This window comes from Cherax quadricarinatus, chromosome 50 (genome assembly GCF_038502225.1).
Source record: "Cherax quadricarinatus isolate ZL_2023a chromosome 50, ASM3850222v1, whole genome shotgun sequence".
NCBI classification, from domain to species: Eukaryota; Metazoa; Arthropoda; class Malacostraca; order Decapoda; family Parastacidae; genus Cherax; species Cherax quadricarinatus.
Window position 1 is genome coordinate 24,504,611 of NC_091341.1, and position 23,522 is coordinate 24,528,132.

Sequence of the window (23,522 nt, forward strand, 5' to 3'; positions counted from 1 at the left end):
ATTTTGGTAAGAAAAATTTTTTTTTTTTTTTCGAATATTTTTCGACACTGTGAGCAAGTTTGTGATCAGAAGTCTCAAGTGAAAGGGTTAATATATACCATAAAGAGGATATCTGCTGAGGATTAACTGGTCTACCACTCAATTACTCACATGAAAGAAGGCACAAATTGAAGGAGAAAGGAAGAGGAAAGGAGGCACACAGAGATTGGAAGTCAAGGGGAAAATGGAAATGGAATATATAAGAAGGGATGAGGATATTACAGTTCTGAGGGTCATTTGAATTGCAATGTCTGCATTTCTGCCAAGACAGCTATTAAATGAATGATGGCGAATGTTTACCTTTCCTGGAACAACCTGTGATAAAAATATTAAAGAATATATGACATATACTGCAGGAAGTTCTAAGTACATTAAAGCATACTGTACTCATAAATTCCAATCTAAAGAAACTGGTAGTTATTTCATTAATTTTTATGATATTACACTCCACATCCAAGATATGAACAGTCTTCTATGTAAAAACCTTATTACGAGTATTTATTTGAGCAGTACTATGCATATGATAAAATAAAGTTGGTAGAATTACAGACAATATGTATAGTAAAAGGACACAAGTGCAACTAATGTGACATTTATTGTGGCAACGTTTCGCTCTCCAGGAGCTTTATCAAGCCATTACAAACCATACATGGACACAGAGGGTATATAAAGGCTCAGAGTGAGGTGTAATACTAGTGAGGTACCATTTCGATGTTCACTAGTAGTAGTAGTAGTAGTAGTGGTGGTAGTGACAAAAGTAATACAATATGGTAGAGCAATTAATTCGTACATGAGTAAAAGGATATAAAAGCTATTACTTGGGTAACATAAAAATAGGTTGGACAAATATTGACTGGAATGAGGCAGCTTGTTTCAGTGTTCACTCTCTGTGCTTTGTATAGTATAACAGGAGTATGTGATGGCAGGGTTTACTGTTTTCAGGAGGATTCTTGCTAAGACTTCGGAGATGGTGAAGCTGCCGTTGTTTTGTTTAATTGTATTCGAAACAGCGATCAGTGCTGATTCGAGGCACTTGCGTCTGCGGAAATTAGTTTCTTTGATCACTAATTGGGCGTCTCTGAATTTCATGAGATGATTGGTGGAATTTCGGTGTTGTACACAGGCGTTGTTCAAGTTATCGTTCCTACATGCGTAAATGTGTTCATTGAGGCGGGTGTCGAGGTTTCTGGCTGTTTCACCTACGTAAATCTTGTCACAGCCTCCACAGGGTATAGTGTAAACTCCTGCATTGACTGGTTCGTGGTGCTTGGATTTAGTCCTGGTTATATCCTTTATTGAAGTGCTAGAAGCGATGGCGACTCTGGTATTAGCTTGTGAAAGAACTTTTGAGACGTTCAGTGCAACCTGGCTGTTGGGAAGAATTATAACTTTGCTGGGAGTGGTGTTGATGCGTGGAGAATTTATGATCTGAAGAGCTCTTTTTTTTTGCAGCCTTTGATGAAAAAAGAAGGAAAATGTAACTCAGTGAATGTTTGGTGAATGTATGTACACTCCTCGTCAAGAAACTCAGGACTACAAATTCGGTATGCTCTTAGGAAAAACCCGATGATGATGCCTCTTTTGGTCTTGGTATCTTGACTGGAATAGAAGTGTGTGAGATCATTTTTATTGGTGGGTTTCCGATAAACTTGAAATCTTAGGTTGTTGTCTACTTTGTGAATGAGGACGTCGAGGAAAGGTAGCTTGTCATTGGACTCTTCTAGTGTAAACTGGATCGCTCTGAGCCTTTATATACCCTCTGTGTCCATGTATGGTTTGTAATGGCTTGATAAAGCTCCTGGAGAGTGAAACGTTGCCACAATAAATGTCACATTAGTTGCACTTGTGTCCTTTTACTATACATATGATAAAACATGAGAAACAGATGATTAGAAAGTTTAAGGAAAAGAAGCGAGATATTGGCCATGTGTCATCTTAGAATGAGAGATCAGAACTAACAAAAGGAAGAGTACTTACAGGGTGAAACTCCTTTTGGCAGACGTTTTTCTTGTTTATTAGCAAGTGGCAGTTCTGTTTGAGAAACATGTCCGATTAGTCACCCCGCAAAACAAGGTATCACATACCCAGCCACCGGACACAAAAGGCATCTCATTGAAGCAATATCTGATACAATTTGTGATTATTAAATGAAGATTACATCATATCTAATGCAATAACTTCTCATTAATTGAAAATTTCAAAGAAGCTAATATCATTTAAGCCATCTTAACTATTAGCAATGTAGCTACTCCCAAAAAAGGGTTTAACTTAGTCTGGGGCCTTCATGAGATGAGTGATGAGCTCTGAACACACCATAGTCAATGTTGTTCAACTCTGCCTGGCCATGGATGTGAATCCACACAGTTTTTTTTTGGCTGAGAGAAAAATATTACTGTACCATGGTGCCCCATTCTCTATCAAGGCTATTGAAAGTGGCTAAGTAACTGATACAAACATCTAATTTCAGCATTAAAATTTTATCCTGCTGTGCTCTTCCTACATATACTTATTTGACTGACTGGATGCTTCAATTATATTAAGTAATTAGCGAGGATGCCATCATGTACGTTGCTCGGGCATGGAGTAAAGATAACAAATGAAGGTTAAGCTCCACTTCCAGCACCTGTAAACATTTAAGAAAAATAAAGACAAAATTACCCTACTGAATAGCAAACCAATCATTCTATCTTTCAACTGACATTCAGCTAACATTTACTCCCTCAACACCAACCTTTTACACTTGACACTTGCCTCTAGCACAATACTGGTGGCAGTGATGGTAAATGTTGCACCATAAGCCACAACTCTTCAGCAACCTGCTGTAAGAGAATCACTAGTTCATCATCGCTTCTTAAACAATTATGTCAAAGATTCATCTTAACATGCTTGTATGTGCATGCCACTCAAAAGGCAAGGGAAATAAACATCTTGCAAATGCTTCATAAAACCAAATATGAAGCCAATCCAATTAGGAGGAATTTTCTTGCAAGACTTAAAAAGACATAATACTTTCTTTCAGAAAACAAAATAACCCTTTATATAGTGATAAGCTATAACTTATCTAAGCTGAAGAAAACAAGTATGACTATGAGCGATGACTATGAATGATGTACATGTGACTTGTGTACTAACACTGACAGCCACATCAATAAACCCATTAATACTATTTAATCATCACATACTGCACCACAGTTACCCAATACAGTACCTTGCGTTCGATAGCTTGCGAAAAAATTAATATAAATAAAAATAAACTAGTAATGTAACAGATATATCCAGAAAAAAAATGCAATACGCACCATGAATGAGTAATGAATGGAAGGTGTGGCAAGAGTAAAAGGTATATGGCAATCCTTTCTTTTATCAGCTTTAAATTCCTAACCAGAAATACATCTTTTGTCTACAGCTACACTAAATTACTAACTAGATACAGTATATTTCTTTGGTATTCTAAATATACCTGTGTTAGGCTTTAAGTCACCACACTATTATCAAGTGATCTAAAAAGGAAAAAAATTATTGTTTAACCTCTGGAATAAAACTGCTGCCCTACCATAACTAACTACCTACCTGGTATCTACCTGGCCAGGGTTCTGGATATCATTATAATCAAGGTTCACTAAGAGCCTTGATGGTCTGGTCAGTCAAACCTTGGGACTTGCAATGGAGGCATCAAAACCTCGATGATCAGAAGCTTACAAGAACTTTTAAAACTCTCCCTTTAAGACAGTGTGTTAGCTGTAATTCCCTCTATACTTTAAGGAAGAGGGTCAAAAAGCCCTTAATCCTTACAGTTAAGATGCCTAATACTGTAATTGGAAGTATTGCCCTTCAGCTATTACAAAGGTAGTGGATTTTTATTAGTCATTTGTTGAAAGCAATGTAGGCAATAATTTCTTAAGGAAGGAGTAAACTATAACATTATTATATTTTGTGGACTCAAGGTAACACAATGACTGAAGTTTTCCATTCACATCAATATGAAAAACGGGTAGATTATGAAATGAGAGTTCTTGCTACTGAAACCTTTATTAAAGACAAAAGATTAATGTTTGTAATCTAAAGAACATGTTATATCACTGATAATTTATTTTCTCCCATCTCAGTTCCCTAAACATGCATTTCACCATTACCGCAGAGTGCTCTAAATACGTACATATATTAACTTGAAGCATTAAGGCATAAAATCCAAAGTTGTCTTACTCAAGCTCATTTTCTACTCACAAAATGGTTAATACACAAATAGCTTTAAGGATTGTGATTTAGTAAAGTCTGTATAATAATAATTTTAAAATTTTTTTGTGTAGGATTAATGAATATTCTTTTACCTACAACAAAAAATGTATATTCAGACTCCTCAGAACAGACTGTCTTACAGGAAGTAGATTTTAGTCACTTGAAAATAATAAGATATTGCATTTACCTCACTGACTCTGGGTCAGATGAAGCTTTTGGGAAAATCTTTCTGGCCAAAAACTAACCTCTCTACCAATTTCTAGAAACTTGGCAAGGCAAGGAAATTCAATCACTTATCCATCTGTCTTGGAATAGACCTGCCAGGTTCCTACTTTCAGAATTTTTATGTTTCACATCAACCCTGATAACATTCTCACAAATTTCCTCTATGGTTACTAATATACCTGCATTTGCCACAAAGGTCTGCCTTCTATTTTCCTTCTCCAACCCAATTTGCTTTCTGTCTTCTGTAAGATAAAAGATGGAAGACAAACAAAAAAGCATAAAAGATATATAAAAAAAGTGAAGACAAAGTGATTATATATAAACCAGCAAAAGTGTAAAAGTAAAAAATCTATGGACAAATAGGAAGCTGTGTGTGATCAAGGAGGAGTGAAGGGAAGAGGAGAAGGGAAGTGGAGAAAGTCACAGAGAGAGCAGAAAATAAATAGGAGAATGGAAGCAAATAGTGGAAAGATGGTGGGGAAAAATGGAAGTAAAAAAAAGAAAGGGGAAGTACTTGAAAGATATAGCAGAAGACCTTTTTGTCCATACCAAGGTTAGCTACAGCAAAGGAGTTAACTACTGTTTGCAGTAGCAATTGTTTCTGTCTACAATGAAAAGGTCAAGATAGAATAACAGAAATTGCTCTCCTTGGTCTCTACTCTCTTCAGTAATATGGCTGGCACAAAAAAGTAGGCAAAGAGGATTACCAAGCTCCAATAAAAAATATCCAATTTTAGTAGGATAAATATTTACACTATGAGAAAGGGAAGAGAAAGAGAATGAAGGTGAAACGGTTAAAGAGCATATGATATATGAGAAAGTAATAACAACGGGCCTTGTTGTCTATATTAGGGTGGTCTATGGAGGAAAACTATACATATTACCAAGCCACTGCTAATCATATTTAGACAAGAAATTAGGATAGTACATGTAAAGAACTGGCAAGATATTATGGTTTTTATCAAAACTATTTGTAGAGGCCTAACCTGCAGTGCAGCTATCAATATTTCCATCTGCAGATACTCCTTGCTTTATGATGGTCTGACTGACGATATTTCAACTTCATGATGGAGTGATAGTGATGCACATTCAGTACTATACATTTATTGATACAATAAACTTGCATTCATTTATTTACTTTTCAATACTGGTATTTAATTAGTTAAAGTAATTATTTATTTACTTATTCAGTGACAGTAGCTACTCATTTACTTATTTATTTATCATATATTCGACTTAAATATTTTCAACTTAGGATGGGTTCATCGGAACATAACCCCATTGCAAGTCAAGGAGCACCCAGACAGAAGAGATCATGGTTATATAGGGTAAGGCTCTCTCTCTCCCTGCCAAAACTGGAAGAAAATTTCCATGCTGTACTAAAATATGCATGAAATTTAAATCAGAAAAGAGGAAGCAGAGTTTGGAATTAATACTATAACTGCTCCTGCTATTATTACCATACTTAGGAAGAAGCGGAGAAGGGAAGGAGACAAGGGATGAGAGATAAGAGAGGAGGATAGAGCAGAGGGAAGACAGAGAAGGGAAAGAGAAGAAAGAGGTATACAGTACACTGGAAGCATAAGAGAGATCATCTACCACCATACATTATTTCCCACTACTTAGGCAAGCTTGTCAACAAATGGTGGCTGTCAGCGTAGTGAATGTACAATTAAAGGTAGGTGTATGTGTATATGTATGTGTACTCACCTACAGTATTTATAGTTACAGGGGTCTAGTCTCAGCTCCTATCCCTACCTGTCAACTTCTCATTTATCAGATTCACTCCCTTCTAGCTCAAGGGGCAAGAGCATACTTGCATACTTGTACTTGCATTGGTAGTCCTAGCTCCTGACCATGCCCCCCTTCAACTTGTGGCTTGCCACATTCACTACCTCCTACAGAATTATTAGATACTTAACCCTTTCAGTGTCAATCCCGTAGTACTACGCCAAAATTCTAGTGCCTTCAAATCTGGTGGAAGAAAGCTGCTAGGCCTACATGTGAAAGAATGGGTCTGCATGGTCAGTGTGCAGTATAAAAAAAGCCTGCAGCACACAGTGCATAATGAGGAAAAAAAAAAACTCCGTGTTTTTGGTTCAAAATAGAGAATTTGCAGTGTATTTTCATATGGTATTTATGGTTGTATTCTCATTTTCTTGGTCTCATTTGATAGAATGGAAGATATATTACAGAAACGGAGATCTTGATTGGTTTCACAAAGAAAATTACCTTGAAATTGAGCTCAAAGTAGCGGAAATGTTCGATTTCTGCCGATGTTCAATACGTGTCCAACTGGCTAGTCTAATACACAGTCACGAATGGGTTGAAATTATTTCTACAATTATAATAATGCAGTAGCCTGCATAACAGTAAATCTTCTATATTTTTGAGAATAAAAATTCAAAATGGAAAGCAAGAGTAATATAAGAGGGGCCTGGAGACATGACTAATGAACAGAGAAAATGTTTTTTAGTGCCAGGAATGTCTGCCTTGTTTATTCTGGATCTAATTTTGAAATTGGCATCTTTTGAAATTTGTGTGAAATTGCCAATTTCTGACCACTTTACTGGGTAGTTGAAATTGGTGAATGGGTGGTTTATTGTACTCACTCGATAGAACAAATGGAATTCTAGCAAAATAGCTATGATTTTAGTCAACTGGAACAATGGAATTGGCTGAAAATAGGGCTCAAAGTGGGTGAAATCACCAATGCGTTAATATTGCTGAGAGTGTTAACTTCATGGGAGCATAATTTCCTAAGTTTTACATCAAATTTCGTACTTTTGGTGCCATTACCATCAGGGAAAGATTCTCTATCATTTCAAATGAATTTTTTTTTTTTAATTTTTCGACAGAGTGAGTTAAGGATCTGGGGTCTCAACACTGAAACGGTAATAGGTTATACTCAAAACCATAACTTTTAAAGGGGTGGACTGGTAAGCCAGTGGAAGGCTTCAGTCAGATGACCAAAAGCTCAATATGCAGGTCATCATATGACAAAGACCTTCATCAGGAAACACGAGTCCTGTTTCCTGAAAAATCTTACCTAACCTAGCTCCCACCTAGCCTCATGGGCCCTATCGTATATGTTATTAACCCTTTGGGGGTCACCAGGCTCTCTCAGAGACTTGTTCTCAGGGTTGCCAAAATTTAAAAAAAAAAAAAAATTTTATGAAAAGATGGAGAATCTTTTCCCGATCATAATGACACCAAAAGTATGAAATTTGATGGAAAACTTACGGAATTATGCTCTTGCGAAGTTAGCAGTCTCGACGATGTTTACGCATCGGCGATTTTGCCCACTTTGAGCCCTATTTTCGGCCAATTCCAGTGTACTAGTCGACAAAAATCATAACTATTTCGCTAGAACTCTATTTTTACTATCGAATGAGTACAAGAAACCACCCATTTACCGATTTCAATTATCCAATGAAGTGGTCAGAATTTAGCAATTTTACCAATTTCACACAAATTTCAAATGATACCAATTTCCAAATAGGGTCCAGAATAAACAAGAAAGACATTCCTGGCACTAAAATAACATTTCCTCTGTTCATTAGTCACGTCCCCAGGCCCCTCTTACATTTCTTTTGCTTTCCACTTATTTTTTTTTGCGATAATAAAAAATCAAAGATTTACTGTTATGCAGACTACTGCATTAGTGTAGAAATGGTATAAATAATATCGGCGCACTTGTGAATGAATATTAGACTCACCAGTTGACGTGTATTGGACGCTTAGCATGATTTGTTTACTTTTGAACTTTGGTAAAAATCGAACATTTCTGCTACTTTGAGCTCAATTTCAAGGTACTTTCATTGTAAAACCAGTCAAAATCATCTCAATTTCTGTAATATGTCTTCCATTCTATAAAATGAGACCAAGAAAACTAGAATACAACAATAAATACCATATGAAAATACAGTGCAAAGTTGCTGTTTTAATCCAAAAACACGGTCGAAGTTTTTTTTTTTCTCATTACGCACTGTGTGCTGCAGGATTTTTTTTATACTGCGCACACTGACCACATAGACCCATTCTTTCATATGTAGGCCTATCAGCTTTCTCTTGCTAGATTTGAGGGCGCTAGAATTTATGCGTACAGTGGACCCTCGAGTTTCGGCAGCCTCAACTTTCGTGAAATTCAACCTTTGGCGAGTTTTTTTTCGGCAAAATTTGGTCTCGAGTTTCGCAATTAGACTCGTGTTTTGGCGACTGTCTGGTACCTGTCCGCCCATCACCGCGCACACCAAACCAGTCTCCCACACCATTCACGGTCAGTGTGCCATTGTTTACCAACACGTGACCATCACCTCGCGGGTTCATAGAATACATTTCATAATAATCCATTGTTTTTTGTGCTTGCAACTGCTAATAAGTCATCATGGACCCAAGGAAAGCTAGTGCAAGCCCTTTGGTAAATAAAGTGAGGAACACGATCCAGAGGGATTTTGAAGGGTTTGAGGCAGACCCTGTCCCTGCCGACCCTCTGCCTGTTGTGGAAAGTGTTGTGGCATTGGGCAAGTCCATGGGGTTGGAGGTGAGTGACGGGGATGTGGAAGAGTTGGTGGAGGGCCACAGGGAAGAGCTAACCACTGATGAACTGCAAGAGCTTCAACTGGAACAGCATCAGACCACAGCCGAGGAACTTGCTTCAGAGGAGGAGGAAGAGGGAGTGGATGAGGTGCCTTCTTCAAAGATTAAGGAAATTTGTGCCAAATGGAATGAGTTGCAGTTTTGTTGAAAAGTATCACCCTGACCAAGCTGAAACAAGCCATATCTGCAACATGTACAATGACAGTGTTGTGTCCCACTTCAGGAAAATCTTAAAGAAACACCAGAAAAAGACCTCTCTGGACAGATATTTTGTGCAACAGGGGTCCAGTGACTCTCAAGTTGTTCCCAGTGGCATTAAAAGAAGGGAAGTAACCCCAGATAAGGACTTGCTACCTAAAGTCCTAATGGAAGGAGATTCTCCTTCCAAACAATAGTATACACCTTGCTCCTATCCCCTCCTCCTGTCTTCCATCCACCCAGAAGTCTTCAGTAAAGGTAAGTGTAATGATATTATTATTTTTTATATGCATGTACTTGATTTCTCATTGATTTCAGTATATAAATCTTTATTTAATTTGAAAAAAAAAATCATTTTAATATTTTTGGGTGTCTGGAACGGATTAATTTTATTTCCATTATTTCTTATGGGGAAAATAGTTTCGAGTTTCGTGAATTTCGACTTTTGGCAGGCTCTCTGGAACAGATTAATCACGAAACTCGGGGGTCCATTGTACTAGTATGTCAAAAACCCTGGTGCATAAGCTGTACTAGTACGGCCAAAACCCCCAAAGGGTTAACCCTTTGAGGGTCGAGACCCCTGATCCTAAACTCGTTCTCAAGGTAAAAAAAAAAAAAAAAAAAAAAATCTTGTGAAATGATAGAGAATCTTTCCCCAATCATAATGACACCAAAAGTATGAAATTTAATGTAAAAGTTACGGAATTATGCTCTCAAAAAGTTAGCAGTTCGATGATATTTAGGCATCGGCAATTTCGCCCACTTTGAGCCCTATTTTCAGCCAATTCCAATGTTCCAGTCAACTAAAATCATAGCTATTTCGCTAGAACTCCATTTGTTCTATTGATTGAGTACAAGAAACTGCCCATTTACTGATTTCAACTACCCATTAAAGTAGTCAGAAATTGACAATTTGGCCAATTTCACACAAATTTCAAAAGATGCCAATTTCAAAACAGAGTCCAGAATAAACAAGACATACGTACATTCCTGGCACTAAAATACCATTTTCTCTGTTCATTGCTCATGTCTCCAGGCTCCTCTTATATTACTCTTGGTTTCCATTTTGAATTTTTATTCTCACAAAAAATAGAAGTTTTACTGTTATGTAGACTACTGCATTATTATGAAAATGGTATAAATAATATCAGCGCACTTGTGAGAGAACATTAGACTCACCAGTTGACGTGAATTGGATGCATAGCGTGATTTATTTACTCTTGAGCATTGGCAAAATTCGAACATTTCCACTACTTTGAGCTCAATTTCAAGGTACTTCTCATCGTGAAACCAATCAAAATCATCTATATTTCTGTAATATATCTTCCATTCTATCAAATGAGACCATGAAAATGAGAACACAACCATAAATGCCACATGAAAATACACTGCAAAGTCGCTGTTTTAAACGAAAAACATGGTTGGATTTTTTTTCTCATTGTACATTGTGTGCTGTAGGATTTTTTTATACTGCACACACTGACCACGCAGACCCATTCTTTCATATGTAGGCCTAGCAGCTTTCTTTCACCAGATTTGGAGGCGCTAGAATTTATGCGTATAAGTACGTGACCGACCCTCAAAGGGTTAAAACTATGCATGAAGCATACCTCCACCAGTGCGATAATTTCACTTCCTAATCACTCAAAATGAAGAAGTTCTGTACCTCCTGACATCCTTGTGACTCATCTGTGCCTTTAGCTTTCATCTATGCCTCCAAGTACTTGCTCCTTGTCTTTTAGCCTGTCCCTGTCTATCCTATCAATTTGCCAGAGTATTTTGTATGTTATCACATCTCCCCTAAGTCTTCTGTTGTCTAATGTTGTTAATTCGATTCTGTTAGCCTTTTCTTGTAGCTTATACCCCTTAGCTCTGGAACAAGCCACACTGCGTATGTCTGCACTTTCTCCAGTTTAACCCTTTCAGTGTCGCTACCCTAGCTTGCAAACTCACTCCCAGGATTGAAGAATTTAAGAAAAAAAAATTTATCTTATGAAATGGGAGAGAATCTTTTTCCAAAGGTAATGAAACCAAAAGTATGAAATTTGATGTAAAACTTACAGAATTACATTCTTGCAAAGTTAGTGGTCATGGTGATATTTACACATCAGCGATTTCGCCTACTCTATGCTCTATTTTTGGCCAATTCCATTTTTCTAGTCAACCAAACTCATCTATTTTGCTAATATTCCTTCTATTCTATCGAACGAGTACAGAAACCACCCATTTACCTATTTCAACTACGCAATAAAGTGATCAGAAATTAGTAATTTAGCCAATTTCACACCAAATTTAACAATTCCCAATTTGAAAACAGGGTCCAGACTAAACAATGTAGACATTCCTGGTACTAAAACAAACATTTCCTCTGTTCCTTAGTCATGTCTCAAGGCCCCTCTTATATTACACTTCATTTTCATTTTGAATTTTTATTCACACACACACAAAAAAAAAATTACTTTTATGCAGCCTACTGCATTATTGTAATAATTGTACAAGTAATGTCAGTGCATTCCTAAATGCAAATTAGACTGGCCAGTTGGACGCATACTGGACAAGTGACATTTTTTGTGTACTCCAGAATATTGGCAAAAATCAAACATTTCCATTTTTTTTAACTCAATTTCAAGCTACTTCCAGCCTTGAAACTAATCAAAATTATCTCTGTTTTTGTAATTTATTTTCCATTCTGTCAAATGAGACCAAGAAACCAAGCATATAACCATAAAACCCATATGAAAATACACCGCAAATTTGCTGTTTTAAACTAAAAACATGGTTGCAGTTTTTTCTCATTATGCACTGTGTGCTGCAGGATTTTTTCTTATATTGTGCACACTTACTGCATAGACCTATTCTCTCATATCTAGGTCCAAATTTACAGGTCACAGCTTATATGAGCTCATGGCGTCATACTATGAGACCAACACTGGCTTCAAAGCCGTGATACAACGGGACCGACACTGAAAGGGTTAATGTGTTTCCTCACATGTGAATTCCACACTGGTGTTGCCTACTCCAAGATGGGCCTCAAATGACTTTCAAGATTCCTGAAGCATATGCTTAAGATCTGTCAGAGAAGCACTGGCTGCAGAGGTTATTCAGCTGATGTGAACCTCTGGGGATATACTAAACACTGCTCACTCATAGGTATTTCGAAGTATAAAATCTGTAGCCCCTGTCCTGTCTTCTTGCCCCTTCCCCAGTCTTTGTAACCTTGCATTTGCTGGGGTTATATTCAAGTGACCACTTATCCAACCAATCATGCAGGTTGTCCAGATCCATTTGAAGCCTCTCTTCCCCCATTTTCATTCTCATCATTAGTTTTACAACAGAAAACAAGGATTCATCTGGTACAACCCCATCTGAACTGTCATTCATATAAACATGAAACTGTACCAGTACTAACACCATCTTTGTGAAACCTAGCTTGTTACTCTTCCCCATTCTGTCTCTTTGCTGATAATCAGTTTCCTTACCCTAAAGTACTCTGATTCACCAGAGTACATTTCCTGTTATTCTTGCCTGTACCTCCAGTTTTTACCCCAGTTTTGTGAGGTACCTAACCACATAACCCACTCTTTTGTCACATGTCTGTTACTTAGTCAGACCTCCAATAGGCTGTTAAGACAAGATTTGCTATCTCTGAAACCATGCTGGTTATTATTCATGAAACCACATCTCTATAAGTGTTTCAGCACTCTCCTCCTCAATTTTCTCCAGATGTACACACCTATATGTGGTTGCACGGGTAGTCTTAGCTCCTGGCCCTGCCTCTCAATTTGCCACTTGTCAGATTCACTCTTGTAGCCTAGGGGCTCTATCATACCTATTCTTAAATCTACATATGTATGGAGTCTGCCTCCACCACTTCTTCGTTGAGCACACACCACTTCCCAGCCACTGAAATTGATGCATCCCCTGGTCGTTGTGTCCTCCAGGGTTATTAGATTCAATTCTTTTAGCCTTTCCTCAAAGCTCATACATATATGCATGTGTATGTGCCTGTGTGTATATGTGCATGTGCAAGTGTGTAAATATGCATGTGCAAGTGTGTGTAAATATGTACATACTTTGCATGAACTAGCCAGTCATAGTGGCCAGGCCCATAAAATGCATTGGTGCTTTTGGAGTATGGGAAAATGGTTATATAAGAATGTTCATTAATCTTAATGCCTAAGAATTTTCATGAATTGTTGTGCCATTTTAGATACTCTCCTGAATTTCCGTTGAACAACTCATTCCATTTCCCCACAGAACAGCATAAAGCTGTGAAGTTGCATTTACATCCTCACATATGTTTGAACTACCATTGTTAAAAAAATCTGTCTGACCATGTTAAGGATTGAATAGGACACAGTAAATGATTTAGATTATTTCAGATAACTGAGAAATGTTTAAGTTTTACATTACACAGTTACTCAAGACTTTTTTTTTTTTTTTTAAGAATACAAATTTGCAAACACAATCTTAAAATAAATTAATATTTACTCTTGTCCCCAGCTACTCATCTCCTGCAGAGAAAGCAGGCTAGCACATGCAGAATCTCTCATTATTGTATCTCCAAAGCTGTTCAACTTATTTCTTAGTGTAGCAAAGCCTTTCAACAACAAAAGTATCTACCAAGAAATTCTGCATGTGTGACAAATAAGTGAGGAATGCTGTCATTGCTCAAAAAAGATAAGTAATGCCAATAATAAAAATAACTAGTTAAACCCAACAAAGTAGGTGAACTATCAAGAATAAGAAATTGTACACTTAATAGAAAAATGACATTCATAAGAATATGACAAAGAATGTAAGTGTAGAAGGTTATCTGCAGAGTAAATGTGATAACAGAAGACAAAAGGTACAAACAATATAATGCCTCCTAAAACACTTGCCACAGGGAAGTAAATATAAAAGAGGAAGCTTAATAGAGCAAGAACCAATGATTTTTATTTTTATTTAGATACTTGTTAACACTGTTTATGAAAGATTGAAAGTCAATAATGAAGAATGTTTTCTAAATATTCACTATTTCATCATAAATGAAAGGGAGGAAAAATGTTTTCTTAATATTCACTATGCTGAAATGTGCTGAACGGGAAGAGACAAAAATCAGACAGAGTCAAGGAAATGAAATACAAATCTGATATGTAAAGGTAAAGTACCTTATGTGTCAAAGTAATGTGAAGTAAAATATAAAGGAGAGGAAATATTTTTCAATGCAGCATATGTAAGTGAGATATACTTGAGTCTTGACCAAGCATGGTATGTGTAATACTACAAATGAATATCTTATGCTGCAAAGGGTAAGTGACAGGCTGATGTGTGGTGAAGTGAGATATGATTGGTGAGGGGTGAAGGTGATAAAGAGCAGCAAGCGAGCGACACCACCTGCTGGGTAGGTCCCTGGCACTTACGGGACCACGGCTGCGATGCTGCCACGAGTGCGCTGCCACACCACGCCAATCTCAGACAAGAGAGTGATCGGCGACACCTATGTAACTAACAGAGAGGCACCGCATTTTGGGGGTTTATTGGTGGGATGCATTAAGCATCCCGGGCTTCCTAAATCTTGCACATGCACAATGGCAATGGCATGAGAATGGTACAAGGGAGACCTGGGATGGCCAGCCTGATAATGGCACAACCCAGATCTCCAACCACAAAACAGGGCAACCACCCTCATGAAATGATTGAGAAAGCCCACATGATCAAGATCATAGGCAACACATGCTTATTCAAAGTAGGAAAGATATTTACCGGTTCATAAATTAAAAAGTTTGCTAAGTAACTGAAAATCTCAATACTGCTTACTGACAACTGACTGCATGTGTTAGCCCCATCTAGTGAGGATGCAGCCTGATGTGGTCTGCATACACACCAGGATATGAGAGGGGGATGTTAGTGGCCCCATCCCTGCCTCAACTACCCACCTCCAGAGCCTCCACCCTCCACCAGCAGCAGCACGGCCAATAACGTAGCACTCTCAGTATCCAAGGAAGGGCAGACTATACAACTTTGATGCCAGTTGATGGTTGGCTTTAAGTTTGAAAAAAGTACTAACTAATCAATTTCAGCAAGAAGTCTCAATATGATAAAAGGGGGGTCAGCTGGTGAACTTTCAAGTCATGCCCACAGATTAAAAAAAAAAAAAGTGAATGTCAGAAATGAAAGTTGAACTGGAATCAAAGTTGTCACAAGTTGGCACAATGATGCACTATGGACTAGCAGTCTGCCCTTACAAGAGGGTGTAGCTGGACTATGACGCCCAAGTGAGCACAGACTGGGCGCCAAAGGACCATAAACACCTGCTGCCTTCTCTAGTGACATGAGGTTGCAGTGTTGAGCCCTGAGTCCTCCCAACCCAAATTGAGAAAAGTTTCCCTTGGCAAGGCTCTGGAGGAGAATAGACGAGACTAAACATGTGCTGGTGATTAATGAAGCTGGTCTACCTGCCTGATGCTCTTCTGACAAGCAGCATTAACAGCAAATTCTAAACTTTATTTCCTCACAAAAATGCAAGGTGTTAAAAATACAATTTTTTTATTAAACTTTAAAATCAAGCAGGTAATCAAGGAAAGAGAAGGCATTTTTCTGGTATCTGATATTTACTGTATTGTACTTAAAATAATGCATATAATAATAATTAATCTTCAAGTTTTTGCTCTTCAGTAAGGAGAATAAGGATTTTTAACAAATTTATGACAAGCTATTGGGTTGAATACCAAACAAAAAATGGGGAATGACAGGTAAGGGCTTACAAGGGGCAATACACAAATGAAGAGCTTTATTTTATTATTGCACAAAAACATTCAAACATCTGCTGGTAATCTTTTCAAGGTATGTATCAGCATGATGATGATCCTCTCCCTTCCCTTGAATGGGCCAGCACGGATGATTTCAAGCAAGACACATGACAGCCACCATAGCTGCCACACTACTTACCCTTCTTGATCACGAGCGGCACATATGTCAGGCTGTGAGATTCTGAAGTTTTGCCACCAGATGACACCATAACATCCACTGTCACCTCCTCTGTTATTGATTGATCGTAATACTTGGGAACCATCACAATTAAGTGAATCTGCAGCAAGAATAGAACATTAACAGACTTAACCTTTTGAGGGTCCATCACGTAGTTCTACGGCTTTGAAGCCTGGGCCAAGCTGTAGAACTATGGCATGAGCTCAGCTCACTCAGATAAGCTGTAAGTGGTAAACCTGGGCCTAGATATGATATAATATACCTATGTGGTAAGTGTGCACCACATAAAACAAATACTGCAGCACAGTGCATGATGAGGGAAAAAACTCCATCCGTATCTTTGGATTCAAACAGCGACTTTGCAGTCTTTTTTCGTATGCTTTTTACAGTTGTATTCATGATTTCTTGGTCTCATTTGATAGAATAGAAGATATATTATAGAAATAGCGATGATTCTGATTGATTTTAGTAACGAAATGGCTTGAAACTGAGCTCAATTTAGCAGAAACGTTCAATTTTTGCTGAAGTTCAAGAGTAAACAAAAGACGTCACGTGTCTAATACACGCCAGCTGGTGGGTCTAATATATGTTCATGAATGAGTAGGGTAATATTTAGTGAAGGGATTCAGGGAAACCGGTTATTTTCATATAGTCCTGGAAATGGGAAGTACAATGCCTGCACTTTAAAGGAGTGGTTTGGGATATTGGCAGTTTGGAGGGATATGTTGTGTATCTTTATATGTATATGCTTCTAAACTGTTGTATTCTGGGCACCTCTGCAAAAGCAGTGATAATGTGCAAGTGTGGTGAAAGTGTTGAATGATGATGAAAGTATTTTCTTTTTGGGGATTTTCTTTCTTTTTTGGGTCACCCTGCCTCGGTGGGAGACGACCGACTTGTTGAAAAAAAAAACAAAAAAAAAAAAAAAAGAATGTGCTGATACTATTTATATAATTATTACAATATTGCATAACAGTAAATCTTCTATTTTTTGGTGTGGATAAAAATTCATTATGTGAATAAAAATAGAATTCAGTTGCAAAGCCTGAAAACGTAGCTAATAAACAGAGGATATGTTAGTTTAGTGCCAGGAATCCCTGCATTATTTATTCTGGACAATAATTTGAAATTCGAATATTCTGAATTTTTTGTTAAATTGGCCGAATTACCAATTTCCAATCACATATTGGGTAGATGAAACAGTTGACTGGGCAATTTCTTGTGCTCAATTGATAAAATAGAACTAATACTAGCGAAATAGCTAAGAATTTGGTCGACTGGAATAATGTAGTTGGCCTAAAATGGGAGTCTAAGTCTGCAAAATCGCAATGCGTAAATATCACTGATGCAGCAAAATTCACGAGAGTTTAACTTCGTCAATTTTCCACCAAATTTCGTACTTTTTGTTTTATTACCTTCAGAAAAAGATTCTCTACCATTTCATAAGAAAAAAATAAAAAAAATTTTTTTTTAAATTCTTGGACCCTGGCTGTCACTCTGAGATTTGGCCTATGGACCCTCAAAGGGTTAATATCAACAAAGAATGTCTTTAAATACTCTGCATAAAATTTTTAATTTATATAGACAAGGATAATACCTACCTATGCCATCTATATCTAAGTGTGTATTGCTAAAGCTAATCAATGTCATGTGGACAATTAGGTGCATACTAACCATCACAGCTTAACCCTTTCACTGTCCATACCCTTGATCTGAAACTTGTCCACACCATCCAAGAATTAAAAAAAAAAATTGTACATAGTATTAGTAGACTAAAGCAGTAAAAAATGAAAAAAAAAATATTTGCTCTAATTTATATTGTATATTACAAGTGGAACAATGTTGGGGTTATCACTTCCCCCAAGTTTGAAGTATTAAAACACACTGCAATACATCTACTATTAGAAACAGTGTACTAAATATTTAGTGTTAAACATTAAAAAAAAAAATCATAACTGGCAACACACTCACACTAAACGACTCGTCAAGTCCCAAAAACTATTCGTCTTCGTTCACTCCTATCAAAAACACTCACACCTGCCTGCTGCATTCCCAAGCCCCTTGCGCACAAAACCTCTTTTATCCCCTCCCTCCATCCTTTCCTAGGATGACCCCTACCCCTCCTCCCCTTCACTACAGATGTATACACCCGCCAAGTTATCCTATTTTGTATCACCCTCTCTAAATGACCAAACCACCTCAACAACCCCTCCTCAACCCTATGAATAACACTTTTAGTAATTCCACACCTCCTCCTAATTTTCACACTACGAGTTCTCGGCATAGTATTTATACCACATATTGACCTTAGACATGACATCTCCACTGCCTCCAGCCTCCTCCTTGTTGCAACATTTACAATCCGTGCTTCACACCCATATAAAAGTGCTGGTACCACTATACTCTCATACATTTCCTTCTTTGCCTCCATGCAGCATTTATACTCTTGGTTGTGCTGGCAAGTGACCATTTTTTTGCCAACTTCAAGACCGTAAAAATCTCAAGTTCTTATTGGATACCACTCATTTTAGTGTTATTCAATTCATAAAAATGTACTCCTTCAAGCTGTATAAAAAAAAAAATCTTGCCCTAAGCACACAGGAATTTTAATTTCTGGGAATGCCACTGTTAAGGGGTAAATAGTTTATAGATGTCATTGGTGTGATCACCAAAATATTAAAATTATTCATCAACTAAATTTAGCACTCCCTACTTTACAATTTTTGAGATTGAATTAGATTACAGAGTACATCAAACGTACAGACTGGAGAGTCTCCTTGTCCGGTGCAACTTTCTCCTCCCATATTGGTTGTGACTTGGTGCCATTTTGTTGGAAGATGACCAATGTATCTTTTAGGAAGTTTTTGCCGAAGATGAACATTTCCTCTCCCCCCGTCACAGAGCATTTTGACAAAGATTTGCGACAGATTTCTGGTACCCCTGGTGGCTGAGCTGTTGGAAGAACATATTAGCCTTAAAACAAGTAATTTATATTGGTAAGAAACAAATATGATATCTAAACTGTCATATCTGGGCACCTCTGCAAAGCCAGTGATTGTGTGTGAATGATGGTGAAAGTGTTGAATGATGATGAGAGTGTGTTTCTTTATGGGCCATCCTGCCTCAGTGTGAGATGGCTGACGTGTTGAAAGAAGAGAGATGTTTTTGGTTGTCTCCCACCAAGGCAGGGTGACCCAAAAAAGAAGAAACATAAGTTTTTCTTCTTTGTCAATTTAGTAATTTATACAGGAAAAGGGGTAAATGTAACTGGGGGGCCTTTAATTGAGCTATGTGTAGAAAGAAGTTTGGTAATAAGTAATACGTATTTTACGAAAAAGAGGATAAATAAATATACAAGGTATGATGTAGCACGTAATGAAAGTAGTTTGTTAGATTTTGTATTGGTGGATAAAAGGTTGATGGGTAGGCTCCAGGATGTACATGTTTATAGAGGGGCAACTAATATATCGGATTATTACAGTGGACCCTCGACCAACGATGGTATCAATTAACGATAAATCCGACTAGCGATACATTTTAAGGCAAAAATTTTGCCTCAACTAGCGCTAAAAAACTCGACCAACACTATTTGTTCCGTCTGAGACGCGTCCACTTCTGGCCAGTGTTTACAAGCCAGCCAGCCACCGCGGTCGCTTCCAAGCATGCAATCGGAACATTTCATATTATCACAGCCTTTTTAGTGATTGCACCTGCAAAATAATTCACCATGGGCCCCAAGAAAGCTTCTAGTGCCAACCCTACAGCAAAAAGGGTGAGAATTAGTATGGATATGAAGAAAGAGATCATTGCTAAGTATGAAAGTGGAGTGCGTGTCTCCGAGCTGGCCAGGTTGTACACAAAACCCCAATCAACCATCGCTACTATTGTGGGCAAGAAAACGGCAATCAAGGAAGCTGTTCTTGCCAAAGGTGCAACTATGTTTTTGAAACTGAGATCGCAAGTACTCGAAGATGTTGAGAGACTGTTATTGGTTTGGATAAACGAAAAACAGATAGCAGGAGATAGCATCTCTCAAGCGATCATATGTGAAAAGGCTAGGAAGTTGCATGACGATTTAATTAAAAAAATGCCAGCAACTAGTGGTGATGTGAGTGAATTTAAGGCCAGCAAAGGTTGGTTTGAGAGATTTAAAGGGAAGGGAAGTAACCCCGGAAAAGGACTTGCCACCTCAAGTCCTAATGGAAGGGGATTCCCCTTCTAAACACTAAGACCATCAACACTCTCCCCTCCTCCCATCCCATCAATCATCACCAGATCTTCAATAAAGGTAAGTGTCATGTAACTGTGCATGTCTTCTTCAGTTTGTGTGTATTAAAATTAATATTTCATGTGGTAAAAACAATTTTTTTTTCATACTTTGGGGTGTCCTACACGGATTAATTTGATTTACATTATTTCTTATGGGGAAAATTAACTTGACTAACGATAATTTTGACTAACGATGAGCTTTCAGGAACAGATTAATAGCGTTAGTCGAGGGTCCACTGTATTTAGTTGTAGCTACAGTTAGAGTAAGAGGTAGATGGGACAGGAGGAAAATGGCAACAACAAGTAAGAGGGAGGTGAAAGTGTATAAACTAAGGAAGGAGGAAGTTCGGGTGAGATATAAGCAACTATTGACAGAAAGGTGGGCTAGTGGAAGTATGAGTAGTGGGGGGGGTTGAAGAGGGTTGAAATAGTTTTAAAAATGTAGTATTAGAATGTGGAGAAGTTTGTGGTTATAGGAGGGTGGGGGCAGGAGGAAGAAGGAATGATTGGTGGAATGATGAAGTAAAAGTAAACAAGAAAAAGGTAGCATATGAGAGGTTTTTACAAAGCAGAAGTGTTATAAGAAGAGCAGAATATATGGAGAGTAAAAGAAAGGTGAAGAGAGTGGTGAGAGAGTGCAAAAGGAGAGCAGATGATAGAGTGGGAGAGGCACTGTCAAGAAATTTTAATGAAAATAAGAAAATTTTTTTGAGTTAAACAAGTTAAGAAAGCCTAGGGAATGAATGGATTAATCAGTTAAAAACAGAGTAGGGGAGTTAGTAGATGGGGAGATGGAGGTATTCTGAGCACCTCTGCAAAAACAGTGATTATGTGTGAGTGAGGTAAAAGTGTTGAATGATGATGAAAATATTTTCTTTTTGGGGATTTTCTTTCTTTTTGGGTCACCCTGCCTCGGTGGGAGACGGCCGACTTGTTAAAAAAAAAAAAAAAATATGCAACAAAACCAAATAGGGGTATAAACTTTTTTAAATTCAACCCATATGCTATAACCTAAATTAACATACCAGAAAGGGAAGAAAAAATGAGAACTCCAATAACTGGAGTTTCCTCAGCCACAAACAATTATATAATTACTCCAATGAATTCACTTTTAACCAGCAGAAACTAATTATTGAAAAGTGAACACAAGCACTTTGAATTCATGACTTTGTTAGTAAAATGTAAACATCCTTGCAAAAATAAATGAAAAATCTAAGGTGGCAAATAGTCCTGTTAAGTGCAAAGGTACCAGTCATAATAGGCTGTATTCAAATACAGTACAGTACCGTATTAAAGAATATTATATGAAAATGACAATTACCGTATTATACATAAAAAGTTTTAAGTAACTGAACAATTTATCTGACTAACTATAATATTAAATGCAAGTTGACTCTTATATAACAACTAAAAACCAACAAGTACATTTAAAATAATTGAAATATGAGGTACTGATGATTACTTACTACAAGCAATGGGCTGTGAGACAACCTGCAGGGTCTCTCTGGTACCATCTGAAAGAGTGACAAATGTGCGGAATACTAGTCGACACTTTGTGCTTTTCTTGCGACCTCGTGATACTGCTGCCTTGAACCTGTGCTCCACATCCACATTGCGCTCTTTTAAGATGCCTACACAGTCACAGCTGTTTATAAAAAAAAATTTATTAGTCATTTCAGAAATTTCTACTTCAATTTTGATCAATTTCCTATTTTACAATCATAAAATAGCAACTTTTATGCTTGCTGGACTTCCAGCATGCATGCGTGATGTATTTGATAGGAGTGAATGGAGACAAATGGTTGTTAATACTTGATGTGCTGTTGGAGTGCGAGTAACCTAACATTTATGAAGGGATTCAGGGAAACCAGCAGGCTGGACTTGAGTTCTGGAGATGGGAAGTACAGTGTTCGCACTCTGAAGAAGGGGTGTTATGTTGCAGTGTTATAACTGTAGTGTAAGCACACCTCTGGCAAGACAGTGATAGAGTGAATGATGATGAAAGTTTTTCTTTTCAGGCCACCTTGCCTTGGTGGGAATCAGCTGATGTGTTAATAATAATAATAATAATAATAATAATAATAATAATAATAATAATAATAATAATAATAAAGCAACCCCTCACTTCAAATTATGTATTTTAAATTATCTTTTACTCCAACTTCTAGAAATGTTTTCCTATTACCAGTTCCTTTTGAACTAAATTTCCTAACAAATTCTGTTTTTTATATCATCTGAAACAAGCCTTTGGATTATTGGTACAATACTGAACCATTTATACTTATCCCATTACTTTCTGGAAGTAAAGCACTTCCTGCCATCAAAATATTTAAACATTCTATTACAACCCATCATACTTGTAATTAACTTCAGCACATTGGTACCAATGTTATGATTTTAACAGCTGAAGCTGACGAAAATATTTCATACTAGTATTAGTATCATTTAGGTAAAATAATTCTGAAATAATTAGGTAAAATAATTTGGGAAATGGCTGTCTTAAAAAAAAAATTAATCACAGTGACAGTGTGAATGATGGTGAATGTTTCTTTTTCGAGTCACCCTGCCTCAGTGGGAGACGGCCATTGCATTAAAAAATACATGTAAAATTAACAAATTAATAATAAAAAATCAAATGAGCACAAATAACCCGCACATAGAAAAGAGGGGCTTACAACGATGTTTCAGTCCGACTTGGACCATTTACAAAGTCACACTAACGAAAAAGAGAGGGAAGGGTATATATAGGCAGGAGGTGGTGGTGGTAGTAGTAGTAGTAGTAGTAGTAGTAGTAGTAGTAGTAGTAGTAGTAGAAGCTAGTAGTAGTAGAAGGTAGTAGAAGTAGTAGTAAAAGGTGGTAGTAGTAGAAGGTGGTAGTAGTAGTAGTAGTAGAAGGTGGTAGTAGTAGAAGGTGGTAGTAGTAGAAGGTGGTAGTAGTAGAAGGTGGTAGTAGTAGAAGGTGGTAGTAGTAGAAGGTAGTAGTA

General features: G+C 37.4%; 1 protein-coding gene across 6 annotated transcripts in view; it reads right to left on the reverse strand.

Moving 5' to 3' along the window:
- LOC128695392 (nuclear factor of activated T-cells 5-like) overlaps window positions 1–23,522 on the reverse strand; it is a 122,709-nt gene that overhangs the window by 22,947 nt on the left and 76,240 nt on the right. For 4 of the 6 annotated variants that reach the window (XM_070095544.1, XM_070095543.1, XM_070095546.1 and 1 more), the window contains 5 exons: window positions 22,005–22,183; window positions 19,031–19,221; window positions 16,231–16,369; window positions 4,680–4,742; window positions 2,017–2,070 (listed from right to left, as the gene is read on the reverse strand). In XM_070095544.1, the coding sequence (XP_069951645.1) occupies window positions 2,017–2,070; window positions 4,680–4,742; window positions 16,231–16,369; window positions 19,031–19,221; window positions 22,005–22,183 (626 nt within the window). The remainder of the gene's footprint in view (window positions 1–2,016; window positions 2,071–4,679; window positions 4,743–16,230; window positions 16,370–19,030; window positions 19,222–22,004; window positions 22,184–23,522) is intronic. The other 2 variants (XM_070095547.1, XM_070095545.1) reach the window with 1 other exon arrangement.